The sequence below is a fragment of the Trichoderma breve genome, chromosome 6, assembly GCF_028502605.1.
Source record: "Trichoderma breve strain T069 chromosome 6, whole genome shotgun sequence".
NCBI classification, from domain to species: Eukaryota; Fungi; Ascomycota; class Sordariomycetes; order Hypocreales; family Hypocreaceae; genus Trichoderma; species Trichoderma breve.
In genome coordinates this window covers 1,973,454-1,988,044 of record NC_079237.1, presented here as the reverse complement: position 1 = coordinate 1,988,044, position 14,591 = coordinate 1,973,454, and the positions used below count along the sequence as shown (strand labels likewise).

Below are 14,591 nucleotides of genomic sequence, written 5' to 3'. Positions count from 1 at the left end.
CTTTTTTGGCGAAAGCCCTCGCTTGACCGTCTTTGCTTCTGTGTGGGAGGGTGGCCTTTTGTCTTTTTTTTTGGGTGTCTATGATAGCGAATGTAGGGAGGGATTGGATTGGGGCGAAGGAAGCTTCGGGAGAAACACAGGACCGGCCTGTGCTACATGCCACGCCTGAAGGACGGCAATGCTGAGATTGAAGCTGTTCACGAAAACGAGAGACGGTCCTTGGCTCGGGGCGGGAGAATCGCGGAGAGGGCCAGTCGAGGTTGTTATAATGGTTGCTGTAGCGTGCTGTACGAGTGGAAAGCGTGCTCGCTCGCTGGTGAAGCCAAGAACAAAACAAGGGGAGCCTAGCTGTAGCTGGAAGCTGTTGGTTGCGAGATGTGATGAAGATGCAGAGTCGCATCGCAGGCCCTTTGCCATCCCCAAAGAGAGAGCTTTCACATTCTCCACCCAGAGTGGATGGGCGTCCGGTTCGCCCGCCCATGTTCGCCGCCGCTCATCTCCTCCTCCATCCCGTCCTGTCCTGTCCTGTCTTGTCCCGTCCTGTTCACGGTCATGGTGAGAGCCGGCAGGGCTATCCAACTAGCCTCAGTTTGGGGGCCTTGCACCATCCATAACCAGCAAAATCTCGAGTCACCTCACACCGGCTAGATGCTAAAGCCGTGCCAGACAAGGGCTCATCTAGCCACTAAAAGGCGGGAGACGACCCGCGATCCCCTGCGTGGCGTCAAGCCTCTGCAGGGATCCCTGCTCACATTCACATCGCCATCACCAGCCACTGGCTGTCGCCGGCCTCCGATTGGCGGCGTGCTGCGTCCTGGGCGCTTAATTCGACTCTGTGGATGGTTGCTGACAGGCCTGGTGTCGAAATTGTCAATTTGGAGGCGGTTGAACAAAGAAAATTGTCTCTCTCTTTTTTCCCCGCCGCGAGGCAATAATCAACTAGCCTAGAATCCAGTCCTGCCGTGTCTGCGTACAGTAATTCGTACGAGCACTCCGTAATCCGTTTTGTCAATGGCACGATAACGATGAATTAGGCGGCGTCCTCACGTCATCCCAGACCGTATGCGTTCATGTCAGGTACTTTCTGGGCCCTGCTGCAGGAGGAAAGCCTCACTGCTACCCTGCCCAGAGAGGTTATGGATATCCAGCTTACCGTACGGAGTAGACATGTCAGAGATGGAAGTATTCAACACGCTGGTAAAGAGAGGACATGCGAGTAAGTCTCCGAGGCGTCAAAGTCAACAAAGATTCACCGGCAATATGCTCGTACAGACAGACCCGCTTCTCCTCTGTCTGCATCTCGTCCTCCATCTTCATCCTCCTCCATCTGTGGGGGCCAAACCTCCCCGCCTATCCGCATAACATCACATCAACCTCGAACCAACACGCATTCAAACACAAAAGTCCTCCTTCAAAGTCCAACGTTACTCTGGCATCAAACACGGCGCTTCCCGTATCCCCTCGGCATCATCACCACATGGAATCACGCCTCTCGTACTACCAACTGCCGGCACGGGACACGGCTTGGAAAGTGTACAAGTGCAAAGTATGACAGCTTTGCCCGTGTGGAGAGTGGGAAAGGCAAGTATCCCTGTGCTCCGTGATACTCGCACATCCCCTCGCGCTTCACAAACGGACGTGTACTCGTGCTCGTACGAGAGAGTATTTTTTTACCCGCCCCCAAGCGCCGTTCACATCCGCAGCCATCACACTTGATCACGCTTTATTGATGTTGGGTGAAGGCTTTTAGGGGGAAAAACTGAAAAGAATGCATCCGGTTGTCAAAATTCTGCTTGGCGCGCTGTTAAATCTCGCATGAAAGCGCCAACTGTGAATACCTATGCGAACATCATCACTCGACGATGCAGAAGTCCATGACTGCACCTATTGCATCACCATCACATTCGTTGTAACTCGTACATGCTATTAACCTAGAACCTCGGCAGCCAAGGTACATGCACTAAAGCCGCATGCCTTCAGTGGCTGCGGTATACATGAGCACCCCTCCCTTTCGCTTATGCACGTCTAAACTGCAAGGGACAGGCGTTTGTGTGTGAGTAATATTCGTGAGGCACTGCTTATCCCGTATGTGACAACATCAGATGTGCCATGCTTGGCGCCATTCACTTGGATTCACGTAGCATCACGAGAAAAAAAAAACTTCGTCTATGGTGCAAATATTCTCGCTAAATCAATCAAGCAAATCAAAGCCAAATGACACCGGCCGCCCAAACCAAACAAAATATGTGTCCTACCAGACTGAGCTCACACGTCGCCTCACAATATGCGCCGGAGCCTTTTCCACGCATTTCAGCAAAGAGAACGTTTTCTCGAGGCCATCAAGTAACTCCAGATCCGGAATCAATTGCATGGCAGTCGGCGTCTTGGGGCCGGAACTCGTCTTTGCAGTAGATTCTTTGGACCTCTCCTTCTCACCCCGTCTCGTCTCAATACTGGACCGGACTTGTTCAGGCTGTGACGAGTGCGTACGTCGGTGTGATAGACTGTGAACATCCCTCTGGCTTTCGTTCTGCGACGTATCGCGCCGGGTGGATTGTCTCCTAGCTGTTTCCGCCTCCAACAAAGGTTGCGAACGATTCCCTGATCGACCTCTGGCCCTCGAACTGTTCTGACGCCTAGTCCCAGATGGAGGGCGACTACCATGCACTGGACAACTAGCAGAAGGATATTCTTCGATGAGGGCAAACTGTGAAAGATCAATTGGCTCTCTTTGGGACATTTGCGTGCCTCGAGACTCGCGCCGTCCCTCTTTCAGTTGTTTGTGCGAAGATCGCCGCCTGCCCCTCCCAGTCTCCTCTGTAGCTACTTGCGAAGTTGTGTGAGATTGCAAAAGGTGCACTGGTAGAACAGCACTGCTGGAATAACTCCTCGCCATTTCATCGATTTGACTGTAGCTGTACTTGCTTCGGAGTTGATTCTGAGACGACTGTCTCGATAACGGCATCCCATAGTCACTACCACGCCGACTATTCCAATCAGAGGATTGCCGCTGGCTGTGTGCCCTATGTCTGTTTCTGTTTCGCTCTTGAAATCTGGCGCTATTTCCTGCTTCAACAGTCCTGGGCCGTTCTTGAGTTGATAGATGCGATAATTCGGGGCCGTCAATCATTGAGACAGATATTTGGCGGACTCGACCAGGTTCGTTGTTCCAGACAGACACATCAGATCGGAGACTAAATCGTTTCTCATCTTCCATCATGTCGGGGTAGAAAGCTACGTAGTCATCTCGATCTTTTCGCGAGCCCCGGAGTTCTTCTGGGGGTGCTGTTGTAGACTGGTTCGGGGATTTGAATGAGTCCAGATGAGATACCGGAGACTCAGCCTCGAGGTATCGTCTGAGCATGTATTGATCAGGCGGGATATCAAGCTGTAGAGAATTGATATTCAATTTTGGGCTCGATGATCTTTGCGTATTCTCAACCTGGGGCTTGTTTGGCGTGTGTTTATCATATCCCTTGATGTACTCGGAAGATTGGTGGTTGTGTTGAACATCCGGATTGATCGAGTTACCCATAAGCCACATGTGCAAATCATCTTCTTGTTGGTCGGTTGAAGAGTCAATGGGTGCCTTGGATGAATCTTCATAGTCTTCGCGAGACTGACCCTGAGACTCATTGTGTCGATACGGGCCATTGCCAGAGTTTTTCTCCAGGTCCGGTGAGGCATCGTCTTCGGATCGAATATTGGGCTGAAGCGGCTGGTAAGACAGTCTAGCATACGGCTCAGACTCGGTATCAACGACAAGCAGACCCGTTTCACCGCGGCCCATTATACCGTAAACCCAAATTTCGCCAGACTGTATGCCAACAACAGCGCTGGTACCAGCATAAGTTGCTTCGCCCTCGATGCCACAGCGGTTCGCAAAGACGACAATGACTTCTTGGTTCGATTCTGCCCGAATCAGCGGCTCAAGGCGAGACACCCAGTACAATAAAGTCATGCTATCGGGCTCCATGGGAGTGCTGGTAAATTCTCGAGGATCCTCATTCGTAAGCCAAGCCATAGAAACTATGACAAGTCGAGCACCGCTGTCCAGCACATGTTGTCCAAATTCGAACTTGTTCCAAGGAGCTTCAAACTTGTAAGGACTCAACGTACGGGTTGCTGTGTTAGCTTTGGTAGTTATGGGGAGATGGAGAGTAACCGCCCTTCCATTACTCACTTTAGGTCCATGCATATCCCCATGGCGGCTTGACCTAAGCCTGGAAGTCGTCCTTTGAAGAAGCCATGGGAGCCCTCCAAAGCCCAAGTCTCGTCGGTGTAATACAGATGGGATTTGCGGTAGTTGGCCACTGTTTCGCCATCGCCGTTGACAGCGATTGCCGAGTTGTAATACTGGGGGTCCGTAGGCCAGTTCAGCGTCGGATCTACCTTTTCGGGATATCCCACGACGACGGTGCAGTCATGCTTGAGGGCTGTATTCCGAGCCCAGAGCGAGCTGATACCCGTGCTGGATTCTTCAAGATGGGGAGATATGTGGGTTAATGACTTGAAGTTGTAGCCTGATCCAAGCATGCAGCAAGTTAGAAAGGAAGTCGTGGGGCAAATGCCAAATAGGATATGCAGCCTCACCGGTGAAGGCCAGTTCTGGAAGGACCAAAAGATCCAGGCCTAGGTCGTCGGAATCCGCCTGGTTGAGGACCTCGTCCGCCTTGTTGAGGTTGTTTTCCACATCTGCAACCTGCGGCGCGAACTGAAGGCACGCGATCCGCATCTTTTTCTATTTCCACGGACGGCCTCTCTGTCTCTCTCTCTCTTTCTGTCTCTCAGCTCGTCGTCCCCCCTCAGCGACTAACTGCACAGTCCAGAGCTCGGCGTCGCGGGCAGAGCCCGGCTTTTCCGAGTCGCTTCGGGTGTTATAAGTCTCGGGCTCGCGACGACAAAGCAGATGATGGTGGTATTAATGCCGTGCCGTCACGCAAAAAGATGCTGGACCCAACAGCAAACCGACTGTTTTGGGCGTAGGACAAGAGCTCCTCCCAAGCCTCTCTCTTCCTGAATGGGGTTTTCTGTACACTGTATGCGTTTGAGGGGGGAAGGGTGGGGTAGTACACGGAACGGTTTTGAGTTCTCAGCACTACCGAAGAGTACTTACTCCATACTATGACAAGGGGACTGACTACCGCATAGTAACAAAGTTGAACTGCGCACTGCTGGAAGAGAATCAGTCAATGCTGGGGAAAGGGGGGAATGGGCTGACTGCTCACAGCCACATAATATCTTCAAATTAGCCTACAGTATCTTCTGCAGTACTCCGCTACATGCGCGGTACCTACTTTCTTGGTACTATAAGGTACTAGGTAGTCCCTAGATATGCCAGAACTTCAATCTTCTGGTGTTGCTTTCAAGATATGCCAAGTGCCAATACAGCTCAACCTTGACTTCCAACAGAGTACAGTACCTCACATACAAGTATAAGATGGCTCTTCTTTGTCTCTGGGAGACAACCTGCTTGTCGTTGGGCTCCGTTTCAGGTACTGCAAGGGGTCTTCCTGCATCTCCAAGACAGATTTGATTGGCTGCAGTGTGATTCCAACGGCGCAGTCCACCAACGGCGTCGCTTGGTTTACCGCCTTCTGCTGCATGAGCAGGGGTCGTTGAATCTGGATGCTTCTTGTCCATGTATACTCGTACAATGCTCTGCAACAAAAAATCGTCTTATACATCGCCTTTGTTGGCTGCCTACCTCTACTGTATAGGTTCCATAGTGTACTCGTATGTATTTGCAGTGCTTGTACGGCATGCTCCCCTATCTATCCTTATTCTTCTTGTATCCAGAGTCGACAGTTGCTGCAAAAAGTGGACTCTTACCCAAGGTAAAAAGGTACCTTAAGGTACGGGGTTTTCGGAGGAATCAATTAGGTACTAGGTAGTGTGATGCAAAGCAGCGGAAGACTCCGCACGTGCTGCATCCCGGCAGACAGGTGCCTGTATTCTCCTAATGGCTTAATACAGTCTCAATAAAATCCACAGATCATGACCACCCACACACAGCATATGGCTGGATAGGCGACCAAGAGAAATCAATTAATTAGACGGCTACCTATAAACTAGAAACATAATACCGAGGCCATCAGTAATCATCCAGCCTGTTGGATCTGATTCCCCATACTTATCAATCTGTCAATCCATTTTGGGATAAGTTGATTTGCCTCTTCTAGAAGAGAGACGCATAAACTATTACCCTGTAATCAGGTATTGATGACGGTTCACACTGCCGGATACCAGGTAAGCTATGTGGAATAGATATTCTTGGACTATGATTGACATCTTGTACTTGTACGAGATGCCATAAGACTCTTGGTAAACCTCGAGGGCGCATACTGCCCTTATAATAAGCCTGAATACCACTTACATGTGTTGATGTGATAGCAGCTTTGGAGGCCGCCACCCCCCAACGCCCGCAGGATTCTAGTCAAGGCTTGGAGATTAGTGCAGCCTTTGTATTACCACGATTGTATAGCACGAGCAAAAGCATGCAGTGTAGGTACATATGCATTACCCCGTTACCGAAATTCTGTCGTCGCCCCGTTTTACCACCGATTGCATCTTTGACAAGGTTGCGCAAACAAGATTGCGAGTTGGAGGATGCATGTGAGACGCGGGCTGGGCGAGATTGACGTCACTTTTAGGCAGGACGTCGAACTGCCGCTTTTTTTTTTTTGCATTTACGGGCATTTGAATTCCCCAAACCTTCTACAGATTCCAAACGCTGGAGGATTTGTCAAGATTAAGCCTTCCTGTCTTGCTTGGAGTGTTGCTGGATCCAGCCAACCTCAGTGCTAAAAACAGCCACAGGAGAAACAGCGACGCAGATTAGTAAAACGAAAAACAACTACAGAAAACAGCCTGTTCCAGCAGAGGCTAGCAGACTTGGAACAACTGACAAGTTCGGGTTTCGCTCGGATTAGCGTCTTAGTACCTGGAGGCACCTATTCTTAGTGGTGGAGGGTAAATCCCTCTTTTCGGCGTTACGTCTTTACATTGAATACCCACATCACCTAAATAGTCATCTATCGCCATCACCATCGCAACCTCTTACACCATATAGTCTGTTTCCTCTTCCCTTCGCTACACACGCGACCACCGAAATTCGGCATCACCGCCCTTCAAACTCGACTCGGGCTCCTCGATATCCCTTTCGCGACGTCCTTTGCCCCTCGTATCGCCGCCTGTCGCATATCGCAGACCCCCATATCATGGTGGCCTCGGCGTCGAGCTTCGGGACTCTCCCGCACCAAAACGGCACGCCGATGCCTGCCCCCCAGCCGATAGCATCGCCTCCCGGATATGCGTTTCCGTACCAGAACCTGAAGCGTCGCCTGACGCGGCCTGACAAGGCCCCTCTGGTTCTTGTTGCCTGCGGGAGCTTCTCCCCGGTAACGACCCTGCGTAAGTGGTTGAGGGCACGTGGATATCGCCAATGGCGCCCTAACGAGTCCATAGACTTGCAAATGTTTGAATTTGCAGAGAAATATGTAAAACAGAGCGATCCCGGTTTCGAAATCGTTGGCAACTACATGTCGCCCTGCTCGGACGCATATCAAAAGTCATCATTAGCGCCGGCCCACCACCGGATACAAAGTAGGTTGAATGCGCTGAACTGGGAGAGTGTTGTAACTCTGTACTGACTGCTTTCTATAGTGTGCAGCCTCGCTGTCGATACGGATACGAAGGTGACAATAACAATCGATCCTTGGGAGACGGTCCGCGTTGATGAATCCGGCAAGCCTCTGTACAGCCCGACGGTTGACGTGCTCCGTCATTTCGACCACGAGATAAACAACGTCCTCGGCGGCATTGAGACCCTGGACGGAACTTTTACGACGGCGCGCATTATGCTGCTCATTGGCGCCGACCTGGCTGCCACAATGGCAGATCCCAAGCTATGGGATCCCGCTGATATTGAGGTCTTGCTGGGCTATTATGGAGCTTTCGTGGTCGAAAGGTAGCACTGCCCCACGCCTGCTGGTCATACGAACAAAGCTAATCTATCATCATCTCAGGCCTGCTCAATGCAGAACCCAAGATGCCATAGAGCCTCTCGAGAAATACAACGCCAAGATCTGGGTCGTCCCAACAATCATCAACGAAGTCTCGGTAAGAAGGCATAGTGTCGTTCCACTGGCCATTGATACTGACCAGGCGTATTAGTCAACTCGCGTCCGTGCTCAGATACAGAACGGAGAGAGGGTGGAAGACATTCCGGATTCCGTCTACAAATACATCAAATTGCATCACCTATACCAGAAAGAGCCCATGGCCAACGGACACACCGAAATCACCAACGGGAATTAAGAAGCGAATCAAGACATAGACTGTTGCATTTACTTTCACAGCGTTGCATAATGGATACACCTGATAGCATTCCCCGCTATCAAACATGATACACGACAAGCGCAGCTACAAAAGAGCTTACAAGGCTCGCCATGGTTTAATAGAGTACGCTCTCCCCCTTCTGTCACTCTATGGCTCTGATCCAATACTAACTCTAGTATAGATAGGGGGAATGATGATAAAGCCAGTCTAGCGACTACTGTTTTTTAGTGCTGAATCTTGAGCTGGCTCGCTGCATGCTAGAATTTTTTTATTGGATACACTACAGAGGATATACGGGTAATGAAGAGTAGTATACTTAGAAATTACAGTCTTTGCGCCTGGCTAAGCTTCGCAAGGCCCTGGGCCAGCGAACAGTCAAAGGTTCAATTCTGTATGCCAATGATGAAATACGTCTAGCGATTATTCTAAGAGTGATGGGGGCTTTGACGACTTACGGCTCCAGACTCTGACTCAGTCTTGATATAGATAGCTGCTTGTGAAATGAGCGATGTCTTTTATCTTCTGTTCCCGAGTGGTTTGGCAGGGTATGTCTGCAGATTATTAAACGGAATTTCGAGTCTCTCTTTACAGCCTAATGCTAAAGGAGTGGAATCAGCAATATTGATGAACGGCCACACCCTTGTCCCTCTCTACGCGGCCGTCACGATCAGGTGGGCAAAAGCAAGAGATTGTCTCCGTGACATGAATGCAAATCGATTGGCCATCCGATGTTCACGCAAAACATCTCTCTCATCCACGTGCCCGCTCCATGTAACCGTCATGATCACCACAAAGTAGCATTCACTGACACATGCCTGCAATCTGGCCATTGCGACACTCTATCGACCGGAATCACGTCAATGGTTCATGCAAGACTTCCCAAGGCCATCACACAGGCGCCGTCGCGGCTATCGGATGCTTCCTAGCGCGACGGTGCACAAGCGACGAGAGAGCAAATGCATGTCAGAATAATCCCGGCCCAGGTCGGCTATTCAAGTAAAACCGCTCACTTTTCTAGCTGACGAAAGAAAGCAGTAGGCATTTGTAAGTTTCTTCTCGGAGGGAGCCAATAGCAAAGGCAAAGATTTAATTTGTATTACTCCTCTTCCCTCTTTCTCTCTCTTGTTTCCACCCTCCATCTTCGCTAGCTTCTGTTCGTTTCAACCTCTCTCAGTTGATTCTACAGGGTTTCATTCGTCCCGCTATCGAGTGGAGGACGCGGAACACAGGCCGTGTTGAACAGGAGCCAATCATATGGAATTCCGCAGCTCGGACACCTGTTCGTCGAATATCCGCAGCTGTGCGCGTCTGTCACTGATCCTGGTCGAGCGTCAGTGGCAAATGGCATATTGACAGGGGACGAGAAGAGACAGAAAGGAAGGTGGACGGACGGGCCTTGCAATGAAGCAATATCAGAGATTTGAGTGAGTGAGTGATTGAGTGGGCTCATGTACATACAGGGGGATCTTCATACCAGTGCATACCAATGGAGATACAACACAAGGCACGATATTAACTGCTCATTGTCATTTACACTTTACCCATCCTCGTACAGGTAGGGTTGCATCTTGCGCGGGTCGCCAGAGGGCGTCTGAATGGCCTCGTCTTCCGCCCGCCAATCCCGGCCCTCGTCAGTCGTTCCTCAACCCGGTCCAGACGGGCTCCTCCGCGGCACGGCCTTTGCGCTCTTGCGCCTCTTTGCCCGCGCGTCTATGCCGCTGCTGATTGGATCACCGTCTGTGGCGTCTACTTGTTTGCATTGGTATCCATTCGCTCGGACAGACGCCGTGTTCCCGCTTGTTCTTTCTAAGAGAGCCTCATTCAGCCGACCTTTTTCTTCAATCAGACGCCCACGTACTCTCTATCTTGACTATACGAGACAGGGCTTAGGGTCATCTCGTGCCGTCTCTCTCTTTGCGAAGTTCCCACACGCACCAAAAAAGTCCTACCAAAAGCCCACGTCCTCTGTTTGGATGGAAAGCTTACCGGTAGTCGAAGGATCCAAAAGGTTGCCACAGGCTAAGATGCTCTTTCAGGTTGGATCGTCGACGAATAGCATCATCAGGATCGCTAGATGAAGAAAGATACAGCCAGCCTTGAATTTTCCCTCCAGGCTTACAACCCCTCTTTCTGCTTGGCGGGGGACCAACATTAGGTTTCCTTGTGAAATGTGTTTTCTGCCTCTACGTGATTTTTGCCTCGGTGTTGAGAAAGCCTGATCGGATGGGGGCGTGTGTGTCTTGTCACCACCATCAGCGTTGCATCCTAGCAGGGGATCCATCGGGATATGCATGCAATCTGTATGCTAGAACCAACGCGCCGTTGACATGATGCCCTAATACGGATGCGGGCGAGATGTTGGCTTGTGTGTGTATGTCCGAGGATGCGTGCGATCCAGGCTTCCATGGCCCGTATAACTATTGCCGGGCCTCCCCGTCGGCCGCATCTTGGACATGTGTTTCTCGCTAGCTGGTGTCTTGCTCAGTCGCCTGTCTTGATAGGGTTGCTCAGTTCAACGATATCAATCTTTCTGTTTGAATCATCATCTCGAAAGGGAATGAATGATACTTGCAGTGGGTTTGACTCAGCCCTATTGTGAGCAGGCAGCCTCGGTGATAGACCACTAGTACATGTCATCTTGTTATACTTGGATATTCCCTACTTCAATCATATATAACAGACCCCAACATGATTTCATCAATACATCTCCCCTTGGTGGTTCTGGCCGTCTCCCAGGCTACATGTATCCAGGCTCTTGAAATCATCCCAAGAGACTCTTCGTCTCAAAGCCTCCCTCTATCCGCCACCATCGGCATCATCGTCGGCGTCATCTCCATCTTCGCCCTCGCCACTGTCCTCTTCATCATCTACTTTGCTCGCCAGAGACCTTCCCCATACATCGAGCAACGCTACTATTATAGAGAAGAATATGTCTCTCCTAAAAACCTAGTTGAGCCTTGGGGTTACGTCGTCAACCAGGCTCATCATGGCACCGACTTCCAGGGCGCTGCAAACATAAATGATGGAGCCAGCGAGACCAACGGCCAATACTACAACCGCATGGAAGACGCCGCCCGCTACGGCCATATCCAACTCACACACGATCCAAGATCTGTCATTCAAGGCCCTGACAACGCCATGCCTGCTCATCATGCCTACGATCCCAACACTGTATCAAAGAAAGATAGCAGAGCCGGCTCTACACGATCCCTCTCACCCCCTCGACCAACCCACAGACTCAGGCCAAGCACGCCCGACTCATTCATCATCCAAGCCTACAAATCAGTCGTGGAAGACGCTTCAAGACAATCCGCTCTGCAATCACCCCCTACTTCAGCACAGCCCGCGCTGCCATCCCCATCATCACAGGCAACTTCCTCGCCAACTTTGAGGTCTTCATCTCGCTGGAGCTCCAGACTCTCCTCCCTCTCCCTACCCAAAATCCACATACCCAGACGAAACGCTCCTCCCAGCCTCGTCCTTCAGCCCATGGCAATGGCCCGAACCTCTGGGGACCGCCAGCTGCACATCACGCCTCCCCTACTCAACGACCCGAGATTCATCGACAGGCCGCTTGGCGCTGGCATCGTCGTCGTCGACCGCAATCGTCCACCGACTCCTAGATCCAGCGAAAAGTACGCTGCCTACACAGAAGTTCCTCTGGCTAGTGGGAAGAGCGTTCTTTACGGAATGTAAAGGGGAGACGGCAGGAATACTCCCTGTTTTCTTTTATTAACATACACACACTCGTTTACTCACTCTCCTTTCCTTTGTCTTTTATTGTATCGTTTATACGGGAGGCTCTAGCGTTGTAAGGCTCTTGGATGTTTGTTCAAGTGCTCTCAGGTTTGGGGAGGTGGCTTTGTCTATTAAGCGGCGTTGGGTTTGCACGAGGTATTCAGTCATATGGAAATGGCCGTCGATCATTTATACCCTGGGAAGACTTATCAAGGCGTTCCGGTTGAAATTTACAAATTCTTATATCCAAAACCTGTATTCAATTATATATTCTTGGGCCATTCTGGTCGTTGAGTCACAATGTTATATCCTTTGTAGCAGTGTATAGTGTAACAGTTTTGCATCATCATCATTTAGTAGTATTAATAGATAAAGAGGTGACGTGTCTTATTACTAAATGGCTCAGCCTAGGCGGTGCCCAGGTCCTCTTGTCCGCCACGAGTCTGGCAGTGGTCCACGAGACGCACCACTACTTCGACCGGATGCTGCATCAGGCACTCTGGCTCCAGCTACTGCTGGTCGTTGTTGTGGTGCTGGTGCTACCCCATTCACCAACGAACTAATAAACGCAGGAGTCTGAACCCAGTTTCGGCCACCTCCAACCTCAGGCCAGATCTTGCTGAGGAACAGATACAAGTGTGCCGCTGCAAGTCCATGAAGCTGCAGCAATACGATGCCAATACCACCGGGGAAGAAAAGGTTGATGGCCATCATGGCAAACGGCACAAGCTGGGACGGGATTTGAATGAACATGTAGTTCGTTTGCTGCCCTCGCTGCTCCTGGGTTACGGTATAGGCCATGGCAAGGAGAAGAGCTTGCGTCAGTACTCCAAACCCGAAGCCCGTCAGGTGACTCAGTATCTGAAGCCGGGGTGTCAGCCTCAATCACGAGCCAGGAGGATACAAAATGAAGGTGATGGAGAAGGAACAGGCACAAGTGACATCAAGAGGGAAAGATGTAGGGAGCATATAAAAACCACTCGAGTGAATAGTGAACCACACGAGCCATCCATTACGACATCCCACCATGCCTACACCGCAAGCCGATCCTTATGCGAATGAGTGGATTGACTCGAAGTGCAGGGGTAATCTTCCTCAATTCCAGGAACCGTGATAGCAGTAGAGGCATCGCACTATCCGGGCAGATATTTTGAGGAGTTTTCATCAGGGTACATGGGGAAGCACGAGATATTGAGCTAAAAAGACCTACCAGAATCGTTCCGCTAACGAAAGTCAGGTACCAGACGAAATCTTCTCGTCGAGACAATCGCGGATGACCTCTCTCCAGCTGACTCATGTACATGTACATGTGGAAAGTGTCAAACAGAATACCCAGGTTTGGGAAGGTAATCAAGAAGCATGTTACGATACGCCAAACTTGCGGAGGGATCCGCAGTAAGTAGCGAAAGTCATAGTAGAAGAGATCCCCGGCAAGGACTCCCGTGTGTACAGCGCAGGATAGACCAAAGGTAATGGTCGCAACAGTTCTGTAGAAGCAGAGTCAGTACAGGCTTCTTGTGTATGTATGAGGCTGTATAGGAGAGTGTCCTTACCTAGCAATGGGCGGCGCTCGCCAGTATGCGTCCGTAGAAAGCTCTGCCATTGTGGGCAACTTTGCTCATCAAAAGGCGTAAAACCTCAAGTGCAGACGTGAAAAGAATGAAGATGCAAAACACCAGAGCGCTAGAGATGCTTATGAACAGCAAAGGACAGACTTGGCAGCACCAGGCAACAACGGGAGCGTAATCATTGCTGGGTTTGCTCGTGTCAAACTTTTTGTTGGCTGCTGTAGGACAAAAAGAAATTGTGTCCAAAAGATTCTTTGCTTCCGCTTTTGTCATCAGAGCTTTTGCCTGAACTGTATAAATGCATATACCGCTTACTAGGTTTTGTACCTGCAGCTTTGTACCCCACAGCTGCAAAAAATACGTGAAAAATCGAGGCGGTTCGTGGTGCGAAGTGGGTGTGCTAGAAAATTTCAATTGGCTAATGCTCCAGTGAGCAGGAAACAGCACGGCGTGTTGGAGAAATTTGCTCCGAAGGCGTTTTCATTGTTTGCAGATACTTTGTAGCAAGGCTAATATATGAGGCCCTACAGGTATACTCTACCCTAAGGTTAAATAACAAGATCCATCAACGAATGTAGATATTTCCAATTGCTCAATTACTATTACGGGAAAATACCCCGCGTGGCAGACATCGGGCAATTTATTAGCTTGTCCAACCAGACATTGTTCGATAGAGAGTGTTGGGTCAGAACCTCATATGCCTTTTAAGGTTGTGTAATGGCACGCTTTCATTTTGCAACTTGACAGCACTCATACAAACCAAGAAGGAACCCCGAAGCGCGCTGTATTTCCAAAATAGCTACACAAGAGAGCTACACGTAAAAAAGGCCCTGTTGTCTGTCGTATCCATTGAAAAATTTCTGATTATAATTCTCGTACGAGCAAAGATGGGATATGTGGGGAAGCTCACAAAACAGCTACCCTGAAGCTTTTTAATGACGTACA

At 50.2% G+C, this 14,591-nt stretch overlaps 4 protein-coding genes across 4 annotated transcripts; 2 read left to right on the top strand and 2 right to left on the bottom strand.

The window, feature by feature from the left end:
- Positions 1-2,251: 2,251 nt before the first annotated feature.
- T069G_09543 (carbon-nitrogen hydrolase domain-containing protein) lies at positions 2,252-4,735 on the bottom strand (the record flags this gene model as incomplete). Its single annotated transcript, XM_056176753.1, has 3 exons — positions 2,252-4,109; positions 4,184-4,523; positions 4,594-4,735. 3 exons carry the CDS (start codon positions 4,733-4,735, stop codon positions 2,252-2,254), a joined length of 2,340 nt encoding a protein of 779 aa, XP_056025231.1.
- A 2,485-nt stretch (positions 4,736-7,220) lies between these two features.
- On the top strand, positions 7,221-8,319 carry T069G_09542 (cytidylyltransferase-like domain-containing protein; the record flags this gene model as incomplete). The annotated part of the gene is made up of 5 exons (XM_056176752.1): positions 7,221-7,413; positions 7,468-7,605; positions 7,666-7,969; positions 8,028-8,121; positions 8,176-8,319. The coding sequence occupies 5 exons, from the start codon at positions 7,221-7,223 to the stop codon at positions 8,317-8,319; spliced, it is 873 nt and encodes a 290-aa protein (XP_056025230.1).
- A 2,709-nt stretch (positions 8,320-11,028) lies between these two features.
- T069G_09541 (uncharacterized protein) lies at positions 11,029-12,036 on the top strand (the record flags this gene model as incomplete). Its single annotated transcript, XM_056176751.1, has 1 exon — positions 11,029-12,036. One exon carries the CDS (start codon positions 11,029-11,031, stop codon positions 12,034-12,036), a length of 1,008 nt encoding a protein of 335 aa, XP_056025229.1.
- Positions 12,037-12,480: 444 nt separating this feature from the next.
- On the bottom strand, positions 12,481-13,681 carry T069G_09540 (der1-like family domain-containing protein; the record flags this gene model as incomplete). Its single annotated transcript, XM_056176750.1, has 3 exons — positions 12,481-12,939; positions 13,289-13,565; positions 13,632-13,681. The coding sequence occupies 3 exons, from the start codon at positions 13,679-13,681 to the stop codon at positions 12,481-12,483; spliced, it is 786 nt and encodes a 261-aa protein (XP_056025228.1).
- Between the last annotated feature and the right edge of the window lie 910 nt (positions 13,682-14,591).